The sequence below is a fragment of the Hippocampus bargibanti genome, linkage group LG04 (assembly GCF_051943395.1).
Source record: "Hippocampus bargibanti isolate YZ-2025 linkage group LG04, ASM5194339v1, whole genome shotgun sequence".
NCBI classification, from domain to species: Eukaryota; Metazoa; Chordata; class Actinopteri; order Syngnathiformes; family Syngnathidae; genus Hippocampus; species Hippocampus bargibanti.
In genome coordinates this window covers 26,990,775-27,002,447 of record NC_142737.1, presented here as the reverse complement: position 1 = coordinate 27,002,447, position 11,673 = coordinate 26,990,775, and the positions used below count along the sequence as shown (strand labels likewise).

The 11,673-nt window shown below is 41.3% G+C and overlaps 1 protein-coding gene across 4 annotated transcripts in view; it reads left to right on the top strand.

Moving 5' to 3' along the window:
• zmat4a (zinc finger, matrin-type 4a) overlaps positions 1 to 11,673 on the top strand; it is a 72,435-nt gene that overhangs the window by 38,571 nt on the left and 22,191 nt on the right. For all 4 annotated transcript variants that reach the window (XM_088994964.1, XM_088994963.1, XM_088994965.1 and 1 more), the window contains one exon: positions 4,286 to 4,507. In XM_088994964.1, the coding sequence (XP_088851090.1) occupies positions 4,286 to 4,507 (222 nt within the window). The remainder of the gene's footprint in view (positions 1 to 4,285; positions 4,508 to 11,673) is intronic.

The window sequence follows — 11,673 nt, the reverse complement described above, 5'->3', positions numbered from 1 at the left end:
CTCTTGATTGAAAAATAAAAGGTTTTATTTTTTCAAATTCAAGACAGATATGTTTTTTACTGCCACACAAAATGAGCCGTGCATGAACATCACCTTGGTCAAATAACAAAACCAACACAATGCATAAACTTTGCTAACAGGTACAAATCCAAGAGCAGGCAGAATGGCCATTTCATCAAATCTAGCGCTCTTCACCTTGAATTCAGCAAGTGTTGTGTTCTCATATTCCCTGTCTCCATGAAGCTTGAAGAAGTGTTCCTTTAGTTTTGCTGGTGCTAGCCTAGAGTTGCTCAACTTGGCATTGCAAATCTTGCAGATAGGACGCTCACTCCCATCACGTTCCGTGATATATGAGAATCCATGTTGTACATATTCATCCGACCACTTTCTTCTTTTGCCGACATAGCGTCATTTCCGAACAAGGTGTGGCAATAGATCTCGTCGGAAAAAAAGGAGAGCTGAATCCAAAATACTCGATGGAGACAGGAGTAGGTTCAAAAGAGGCTTTACTGAGGCACGCAGGGCAAGCATAAAGTGGCGAAACGGAATAGTGAGGCAACGACTGCAGAGGGGAACCAACCTGCGTGCTGCGGGGCGACAAGGGCGTGGAATGCGGAAATACACCGGCGAATACCAAGCCTAACCGGGTGACTTTTATAGCCAGAAGGCACAATCAGTGGATTGGGATCAGGTGCGTGAGCCCGGAGGAGCAGGTGGGGGAGGGGCGCGCACCTGACGCCAATCAGGATGTGACAGTGCCCCCCCACCCACCCTCAACGGATGCCCCCTGGCTGCCCACCCGGTTTGGAGGGATGAGCCGAGTGGAATGCTGATAGGTCGAGGATCCAGGAGCGGGGGACCCACTGACGTTCTTCTGGCCCGTAGCCCTCCCAGTCGACCAGATATTGCAAGCCGCTGCCCATGCGCCGTGAGTCCAGTATCTCCCGCACAGTGTACTGGGTCGCCGTCCACCATCCGGGGAGGGGGAGCTGGAGGTAGGGAGCTGGTTTCCACCGGCTTGAGGAGGGACACGTGGAAGACAACAGAGCTTGAAACAAAACAAAAAACAAAAAACAAAAGTGAAAACACAGTGAAACTTGGACTCGTTTCAAATTTATTGATAGTTCAAAGGCAAAGTGTAGACTGCAAGGTTAAAATATCCCATCAATCAGGCTCCACAAATAACCCACACAAGCCATCTGTATAAAAAGAACCAACAAGCAAGGTAACCAGCTATTAATGAAGTTTCTAGTGTTTCTGCCTGCATCTGATGCTGTTGCAAATCACAACTTCTAAGATGTACAACCCAGAGCTCCTTGCGACACTTTATGCAAAAAGCTATCCATTCCATCAAGCCATCAACGACCATCACAAAAGTAAATAAAACTGCTTTATTATACAGTACAGTTTATTTATTTTATTGCAATACCATAGCACATTTATTATACATAAAATAAGATATATTGTACGTAATTTTAAGGCATATTCAATTGAAAATTATGTTAGGAAGTCAAGGTATCACTGTACTTGAGAGTTCTAGGTACAGGGTAAAATGAAGCACTTGGACCTTCCTTCATGAGAAAAAGTCACTAGCGAGGTTAAAAATGTATCACTTCATGGAAAGGCTACCCATTGAAATGCCGAGGTTTCTATTGGTTTATGGATGTTGATGCTTGTATTAGGGGATGTCTTGTCCTTCAGGGCAGAACTGAGGGGCAAGCCATTGGGGCCGTCCATCGCCGTGCTGTGTAAATGAAGAAGGTAGTGTTTTTCTGATGCATACTTTCATTTGCATGTATGCTCAATAAAAGGCTGGTTAAAGGTCAAGTGTTTTTGAGAAGTGCACATGCGCCTCCTGCCGGCAAAAAAAAAAAAAAAAAACCTGAATCGATTCGTGCTTGAGTTTGACTGTATAAGTGAACATCTCTCACATCCATCTTAAAACAAAGAAAATTATCATACCATATGTCACAACTGAAAATTGGGCTTTCAAACTTTTACACTTACTCTGGCTATTGACATTTATTTTGAATACATTTGACGCGACCCGGTAATCAAATGATTAGCATGCCAGGTGGGTTTTCTCCGGGTGCTCCAACTTCCTCCCACATTCCAAAACATGCATGGCAGGCTCATTGAACACTCTAAATTGTACCGAGGTGTGAGTGTGAGAGTGAATGGTTGTTTGTCTTTGTGTACCCTGCGATTGGCTATCAACCAATTCAGAGTGTACCCTGCCTAGTGCCTGAAGACGGCTGGGATAGGCTCCAGCACCCCCGCCACCTTAATGAGGAATAAGCGGTACGGAAAATGGATGGATGGATAAACTAAACATTAAATAGTCACTCCTAGGCCGCAAACATTTGGGGATTTTCAAGACATTGCAAACAGTTGAGTAAAATTAGGCTAAAGAAAACAAAACCAAACACATCTTGTAAAGTCGTAATTAGTGTAACAAACAATAGTCGATTGGTTAGCAGTGTAGAGGTACTGTATCTGGTTCAGTTCCCGCTCTGGCCATTCTGTGTGGAGTGTGCATGTTCTCCCCATGGTTGCGCAGATGTTCTATCTGTCCTCCAGTTTTCTCCCACATTCCTAAAACATGGATGGCAGGCAGATTGTACACTCTGAACTGTGTGCCCTGGGTGTTCCCTGCTTCGTGACTGTATACAGTTGGGATAGGCCCCAGCACCCCCTTCAGAACCTGGTGAAGATAAAGTGGTTGGATGGATGAATAGATGGTGTGCAAAAAAAATAAAAAATAAGTGAAATTACAAATGACTTAACTCCCAAAAGTGCAATTTGTGCTAGTGAGTGACCTCACTGCACTCTTACTCTAATCCCAATCTGCTCTTTTGCTTCAAGAAAGTTAGCATTCATTTATATGATGGCTAAAGACTTGTTCTCTTTTGAGAGCCTGTGTTTCCTGCAGCAAAGGAGATCTACCTCGAAAGGGTGGCGGTTGTAATTAGGAAACATGCTTGATTTGAATTGGAGCTTGTTTGTTTCTTTCGCTCGAACCGGGTTTCAACAAAAGCTTTATATCGTCAGCTCACTTTTTGACCCCTCTGCATGGGTTGAATTAAATACATTCTCTCATCTTACAGTGACACGGCAGTCAAGGAAGTCAGTCTATTGCCAAAGTCTTTGATTCAAATTGTACATAATGGTATGTCATTAAAAATGCAGCACTTGACTCACTTGGAAAAAAATCAAAATAGAGTGCAGTGACAGTGGGTTCTCATTTGCAATCACTGGACTACTGATGCCCTAAGACAACAGTAATTGATTTGTGTTGGGCCGCACATTCACTGACATACTGTTATAGGCGTATAGCCCCTTTTGGTCCTATACAGCCCTCACTGCAAAACAGTATTTGTTCAGGCTCACCGTGGTAACCATGCTTTAAGACACAAGTGGACATCAACCAGGACCGAGCTCTTCCTTCCATTCGTCAAGAAGAATTAAGTCCATTCCTCTTCCGGAATTTGATGGAAATAACATCTTATTTCTCACTTGACTGCAAAAGGAGGGCCATTGTTGCTTGGCAGCTAATCAGAGCATATCAGAATCAGAATCAGAATCAGAAAACCTTTATTCGTCCCACAATGGGGAAATTTGCAGTCCACAGCAGCAATTTGAAAGGGGATAGGGTGGGGGGGTGAAAGGAGAGAAAACAAGATATTCTAAGCATAGCAAAATAAAAATGTCAACTGTATACTGTATCAAAGCTCTTCCACCACACTGTCAGTTTTTGGCCGGCTTTCACTGCCGTTGGTGTTTTGAATCTTGTGAATTCATCGCTTATTGGTGAAAATAAACTATCGTTGTGATACGATAGTTTATTTGATTCAGGAATTTTTTGCAATAAAACATTAATCCAGGCTTTCGACTGGTCGTGGCTGGGAATTGATGAACTGACAAGGAATCGAAACCGTGACGTCTGTGTGAAAAGCAGCCGCAGAGACAATCTTTTAATAACAGTAACAGGAAAACAATTGCCTTGATTTGTATCGGATTAATCAATTGAGTATCGGATAAAGGCATTTTACCAATTCCAATTCCAGTGAACTGTATAGTGCTGCTTGTCTTAAATTCTCTTGAAATTCTGTTGCTTGAACAATGTAACACTGCATTGTTCAAGCAACAGATACTTTGAATTCCTTAATCCGAACACAATTAGATGCATGCAAGCATTGCAAATCAAACAAATCAAGTATTTAAATTTGCTTCACTACGAATACAATGTGTAATAAATACAACGTTTTATCCCGTTTTTCTGAAGAGACATCTCCTAGTCCTGTCAAAGGCTCTCCAGAAACATCCCCTATGACCTCCCCACGACACCGACGTGACTCGGATCGCTACTGCCAACTATGCAATGCTTGGTTCAACAATCCAGGCATGGCTCAACAGCATTATGATGGTAAAAAGCACAAGAAAAATGCTGCACGAGCAGACCTGCTGGAGCAGCTGGGCAAGACTGTGGACATGGGGGATTTGAAAGGTAGGAAGCTTGAATTACCATTGTATTTACTCTCTCGAGTGCAGTGGTTCTTAATCTAAGTTTGATCGATCGCTAGGGGTTCAGTAAGTCGGTCTCAGGGGTTCCTTGGATCCTCCACCGCAGTCTAGTCTGTAGTTAGTGGGCACAGTCATTGAAAGAAGGGTTCGATGAATTAGCATTTGAAACTGGTGGGGTTTGGTGTCTCAAACAAGATTAAGAACCACTGCTCTAGGGTAAATTGCATTCATCAATTTTAGAATGATCAAATGATATTTTAAAGCTCTTGTCCAACCAAATAACAGTAATATGTCCAAAGACAACACAATCCAGCAATCTGCTTTTTTGTACAATTTCTAAATACAGTGATTCCTCATCTTACGAATGCTTTAGCTTAAACGCTTTACGAACATTAAATTTGCGAGAATATAATCTTGGCATACAAACTAGTTTTCGACGAACGAACCAAACCACACGGAGCGCCACGGAGGCTGGCGGACTAGTTTTTGGCGGAAGAACACCAAACCACATGGTCAAACAGCGCCACGGTGACTGGCGGGCTAGTTTTAATCACCCCTTCCTTTGAATGCATACGTGGTTTGTTGGATTGGATTGGATTGGATGTGCTATGTTCAAGGATACTCTTGCTATTATGCTATTACAGTAAAGTCTCGTTATATCGATATCGGTTATATCGATAGTACTGCTTATTACGATACTATTTCTATGAACGCAAGGAGAAAATTTACATGCCGCAGGATCGGATATATCGATAGTCCGGTTATATCGATATTTTTTCCGACTCCCGAGAATATCGATATAACAAGACTTTACTGTATTATCTACTGTTCAGCCGAAGAGGACACAAAACAAAATTACGGTCGAGCAGAAGAAGGAGATCATCGAGAAACACGAACAAGGTGTGCTTTTCAGAATCAGAATCAGAAAACCTTTAGAATGTTGGGTTATTTTGATCGTTCGCCCTTGGTTCATTGCTTCTACGGGTGTTGATGGAGATGGATGGTTAAATCATCACCGAGCCAGGTCTTGAACAGAAAGTTGATTTAATTTGGGAGAGCGCGGAGGCATCGGGGTGTCGGTTGAGGAGGGAGCATGGCGAGAGAGAGAGAGAGAAAAAACGGTCTGCAGGAGTATTTATGCGGCGCATAGTATATGACGTGACAGGATGTGACGCAATGAAAATGCGACATGTAAAGGAAGGCAGGATATGACGTATGAGGAAGTTTAAAATGTAAACAAAGATTACGGAGCGATGTTTAGAGATGTTTGTATGGCGAATTACTCCAACACTTTATCCGTCCTAAAATGGGGAAATTTGCTTTTGTGTGACTTAGCGTCCCACAACCAGTATGCTAAACCGATTGCTACGTGTGGCTAAGGGTGTTTCTGTGTTGTCTAAGCAACGGTCTCAGGCAATAGAAAAGGTTGAAAAACTTGATTTGGATTAACGAAAAGCAGCGAGACGGGGACAGTGTGAGTGAAGGTATTATCGCCGAGAAAGCACGGCAACTTCACTCGGATATTATCAAGAGGCAACCTGGAAGTTCGTCATCCATTGACAACTACTATCACAAAGGTAAATAAAACGACTTTATTAGATAGTACGGTTTATTTCTTCAATTACAATACAATAGCATATTTATTATACATAAAATAAGATATATTTTGAGTAGTTTTAAGGCTTATTTAGTAGAAAATTATGTTTTATGGGAACCTGGGAACGGATTATTCTAATTTTTAATGGTTTCTTATGGGAAATAAATGTTTGGTAGACGTTTTGTTTATATATATATATATATATATATATATATATATATATATATATATATATATATATATAAGACAATACAATACATTTTTATTTCGATTGATCTTATACAACAGCAAAGGTTGGAACAAAGCGCTTCACAGTAACAGTTAACATATATAACAAAACATGATATTAAAACAAAACACATGACATTACATGACGGCGCCGCGAGAGTGGCTGCCTTTCCAGCAGCTCATGTATTTTTGTTTTTCTACTTTCATTCCTTTCATCACTTTGCTGCTGTGAAATGTAAATTTCTCCACTGTGAGACTAATAAAGGCATATCCAATATCCAATATCCAATTAGATATGGACAGTCACCAATGTAAACATAATATGCTCAATGCATAGTAGTACAGTGAGACCTTGGCTTACGAACTTAATTGGTTCCTAGACAGAGTGTGTAAGGCGAAAAGTGTGTATCCCCCAAAAAAAATTCCCATAGGAAACCATTAAAATGACAATAATCCATTCCCAGGTCTCCACAAAATATAATTTTCAACTAAATAAGCCTTAAAACTACACACAACAACATACCTTATTCTTTGTATAATAAATGTGCTATGTATTGTAATGAAAGAAATATACTGCACCGTATAATAAAGTCACTTTATTTACATTTGTGATGGTCGTTGATGGCTCTTAATTGACACCTGTTGCTTTCTGACTTATAAGATCTTACGAAACTGAGGCATCACATTCTCATTCATCATGTTGATGATTCTCATAACCTTTTCTGTATGGAACTGTTCAATAAAAGCCTGCATATCAACTCCTGAATGGCCTGCTTCTGCTTGTACTCTTGAAGGCAAATCAAATCCTCTGTGTTGAGGACCTCATTATCGTCAGCAACGAGCTCCTCGATGTCATCTGCATCCACTTCGAGTCCCGTTGGTGCCAGCAGATATTTTATTACAACAAAAGGTGCGAGTCCGATGATTCCACGGACGCGGAATAAAACGCGACAAAAGAAGGCGGGCGGGGTGATCCGTCCAGCACATTCGCGATCCCGGAAAGGGCCAAACTTACGCAATCGCGGCTAACAATCACCTCGGGCAAAGCAAACTCTTGAACTTGCCATCACAAGACACAGCGAGGTGCGAGGCGTCGTAATCATGTCACTAGTGAGGTGACAGCGTCTCATTGAAATGTCCCAGTATCGGTGATGAGGGGATCAACACGCACATCACGCACATTTGCGATCCCGGAAAGCACCAAACTTACGCGATCGCGGCTAACAATCACCTTGGGCAAAGCAAACGCTTCAACTTGCCAGCACAAGACACAGCGAAGCGCGAGGCGTCGTAATCATGTCACTGGTGAGGTGACAGCGACTCGTTGAAATGAAATGAAATTGAAGTGTCTTCTTCGGCTGGCGCAGGTCGCGAGCGGCAGCCCTGCCCCAGCTGTCAACTTGCATGTGACAATTTCGGTGTCATTAGTCACGTGAAAGCATCGATTAAATTACGCCTTTGTGTAAAGCTTTTAGTAGAAGGATGGTAGCAATGGTGGACAGTAACGGGCTCTTTATTTGTAGAATGGTCATAGAAAGTTACTCTCAGCGAAGTTACACTCAGCGAAGTGACACACAGCATGAGAGATGTGTAAGGCTGAGATTCACATGACAGCCGCGGTGTGCACATGTGACGCCACAAACGCAAACCTCGTTCGTGTTTCTCAATGATCTTCCTCTCCTCGACAGTGATTATTAGGGCATCATCTTGCATTCATTTCCTAATAGTAAAATTATCTGCAAAAAGCTCCTCGGAGGCGATCGACGTGTGAATTCAGAGAGAGGGGGTGTGGAAAGGTGCGCCGGCTGGAGCGCTGTTCGGTCGTGTGCTTCCGCTAAATATCCGGAGATCACTCCGCCAGATCCGAAGATCACTCCGCCAGCCGTGGTGGGTGTGTATCGCGAAAAGTAGTGGGTATTCTTCCCCGTGATTCCCCCAATCTCTCTGTTCCACGCTGGCTACTTATATACCCTTGGCCCGCGTGGGAATTACTCAGGCTCACTTGAAAGACATCAAAGACATCAAAGGGTCGAAAGGCGCACTTCCGCGTGATGCCACAAGAGTATCAATATTTCTTGGGTGGGCGTGAGTTCCAGAGTTTTAACGTAGAATCGTTAAGGAGTGCTTGTGTTCTAGTGTTTTTGTTCTGATGTGAATTTGTAAATGTGTATTTCCCACAAGAGCATTCTGATCTTAAATAAAACCATCATCGGCACTCGACACTCCCCGGTCGAAAATTAAATATTTTCAGGTGCATCGAAAATGGAACTGCATGTTCTGTATTTATTTCGCAAAGTAATTCAACCAACACTGGATAGATGGAAATAATTGTATAACTATGGACAATACAATGGAGCCAGCCAAGTTTTCTCCATTACAGTAAAGTCTCGTTTTATCGATATTCAAGGGAGTCCGAAAAAATATCGATATAACCGGGACTATCGATATACCCGACCCTGTTTGCATTGAATTTTCTCCGTGCGTGCATAGAAATAGTATCGATATAACCGGGACTATCGATATATCCGATATCGATACAACGACTTTATGGCACTCTTGATTATCTTGTACTAAACAGTTCAAAACGCCACACAAATAAAATATGTTCTTCATGCCTTGCCGTGCGGTCATGTATTGTGACAGACTAAACCCATAACGTCGGAGTCTAAAATCTTCCTAATGTGTAAAAGCTGCGATCAATGGTCACCACAATTATATTAACATCTTAATGCTCAAATCAACCTCTGAAAATAGAAGAATGATCGTCAAAGTATTCGGATTTTAGGATATTTCCTCTTCACAGAGGCACTCAAGACAAAGCTTTGTTAATTCGCAAGAGAAACGCATCATCCATAAAACACAAAACGCACGTCTTGCCACATTACACAATGACACACTTTTAAACTTGCAGGACTCTCGCATGCAAACACGAATTCATTGCGTGTGTCAGTTGGTGTGTGTTTTAGCTTGCCACGGCTTGTTTTGTTTGTTTGGTTTTGCATTTGTTTTGTTGTTCGGAATGTTTGATTCCACTTTGTTGCTCTGACAGCAGCACATTTTGTGTGTGCGTGCGTGCGTGTGTGTGTGTGTGTGTGTGTGTGTGTGTGTGTGTGTGTGTGTGTGTGTGTGTGTGTGTGTGTGTGTGTGTGTGTGTTTGTGTTTGCGGTTGTTTTGATGTTTTTTTTATTTCCGCATATGTGTTTGTCCTTCTTCTGCATCATGTTCTTTTATTTGTTTTCAGCGTGCCTGTGTTTGCAGTGTCCGGAAACGGAATTGTCAGTATAGAATGGACGAATATGTCACGAGTCAAGAGGACATTGTCGCTTATGTCACAATATGTCATTAACAATTACACATCACCTTTCAAGCCGAGGGCATAGTAGCTGTCAGAATAGCACAGAAGGATTCTTTATGTTTTACAAGGCAAGGCAATCAGATGTGACCATTGTGATGACACTTGCAATTTTCTACAGATCATTTGACATGATCTTCTAAATACCAGGCCTGGTTGATTCCTTATTTTCATAAGTGGGATTCAGATGCATGAGGGTAAATGGATTGATCAATGTCTGTTTAACTTGAACATTAATTGGGATATGACAATGTTCTTGTTCATGTATCGTCTTATATTGTTCATCTCACTAACTAGAGACTATTATTAGTTCAACACTGTACAGCCATCCTTTGCCACGAGTGACTCCCTTCATGCTTTAATGTTATTCAAAGGTTCAACAACATTTATGGCAAAATATTAAAATTATCTTCCTCTTATCAATTTCAAATGAAGTGCTAAATCCAACCCAAGCCGGCATGTATTGCAAAAAAAAACAAAAACAAATTAGAACAGTTGCTTGGTCGTAGCCTCTGTGACTGTCTGTATGTGTGTGTGTGTGTGTGTGTGTGTGCGTGCGTGTGTGTGTGTGTGTGTGTGTGTGTGTGTGTGTGTGTGCGCGTGTGTGTGTGTGTGTGTGTGTGTGTGTGTGTGTGTGTGTGTGTGTGTGTGTGTGTGTGTGTGTGTGTGTGTGTGTGTGTGTGTGTGTGTGTGTGTGTGTGTTAGGTGGGGTAAAGTAGGCAGCTGCCGAAGCACGCTTCTCCCGATCTTCATCTTCGTTGCCATTTTTATCCCTTTTTCTGATTTATCTGATGGTGCTTTCCTTTCAGCATCAGCCTCTCAATCTGCTCACCACGTTAATAAAATGAACAGCCTGACTCTGCAGATGTGCATGTCATCAATCATTCAGGAGCTCTTATGATATATGTTCCATCACCATGAAATGTATTGGACAAATAGTCATCCATGAAAAGGTGGAAAGGTGAAATGAGAAAGGTTCGCGGAACCGTGTGAACTAATGGATATACCGTGGCGATGTATTCATATTTTTGGCGTGGAACAGGCGTCATACAACATATTGTTTCAAGAAACTCACTAAGTGACAATTATTTGTAAAATATTATTTCTTGGGATGATTTCTCTTTAGTTATCAAATGTTACCTTGTCTTTCTATAGAATCATTTAATAGTAACATCCATCCATCCATTTTGTTATCCTCACACTTGCGTGGGGTGCACTGGACCCCATCCCAACTGTCTTGAGGCAATAGGCAGGATACATCCTCAACTTGTTGCCAGTGAATTGAAGGGGTATTTTATCATAATAATAATAACAATAACTTGCGATTATAATTGAATATGGAAAGATTTTGTCAGAATTTTCATTTCATAATGTCCTTGCTGCTGTAAGTTGGGAATTTCTCCGTTTTGAGATGCATAAAGGTATTTTTTTATTCTTATCATTCTAAAGCAGGATACCGATCTCCTGTTTCTTTGACACAGGATTAGAAGGTGAATGAGAAGCCTCTATAAGGTTTCAATAGTGAGAAAAACCCCAATCACAATTTTAACCATTTTATATTAAGCATGTGATAATTATTGATTTATTATAGTGGTTGTACTAAAAATCATGAGCATATTCACCTGAATCATAAAGAGTAATTTAGATGTGGAAGGTATTAAAAGTAAAGTAAACTTTTCTCAATGTATGTGTGTGTGTGTATTCCATAACCTTTGAATTAAGGTTCTGTACTTACAATACATTGTTAAAAATTGGAAAATTACAGTGTCTGCAACTTAACACCCAACATTTATTGGGTTGATTTACGTATTAAGTATCAAATTGATAAATGTTTTGTGTTAGTGTTTTAGCACAAAAAAATGACAAGGAGAAAAAAAATATAAATACAACATGGCCGCAGTAGGCCTTAGTTGATGTCACATTACAACAGTTCCAGGGGTGGAACAATTCGTGTTTCAGTGTTGCAAATTTG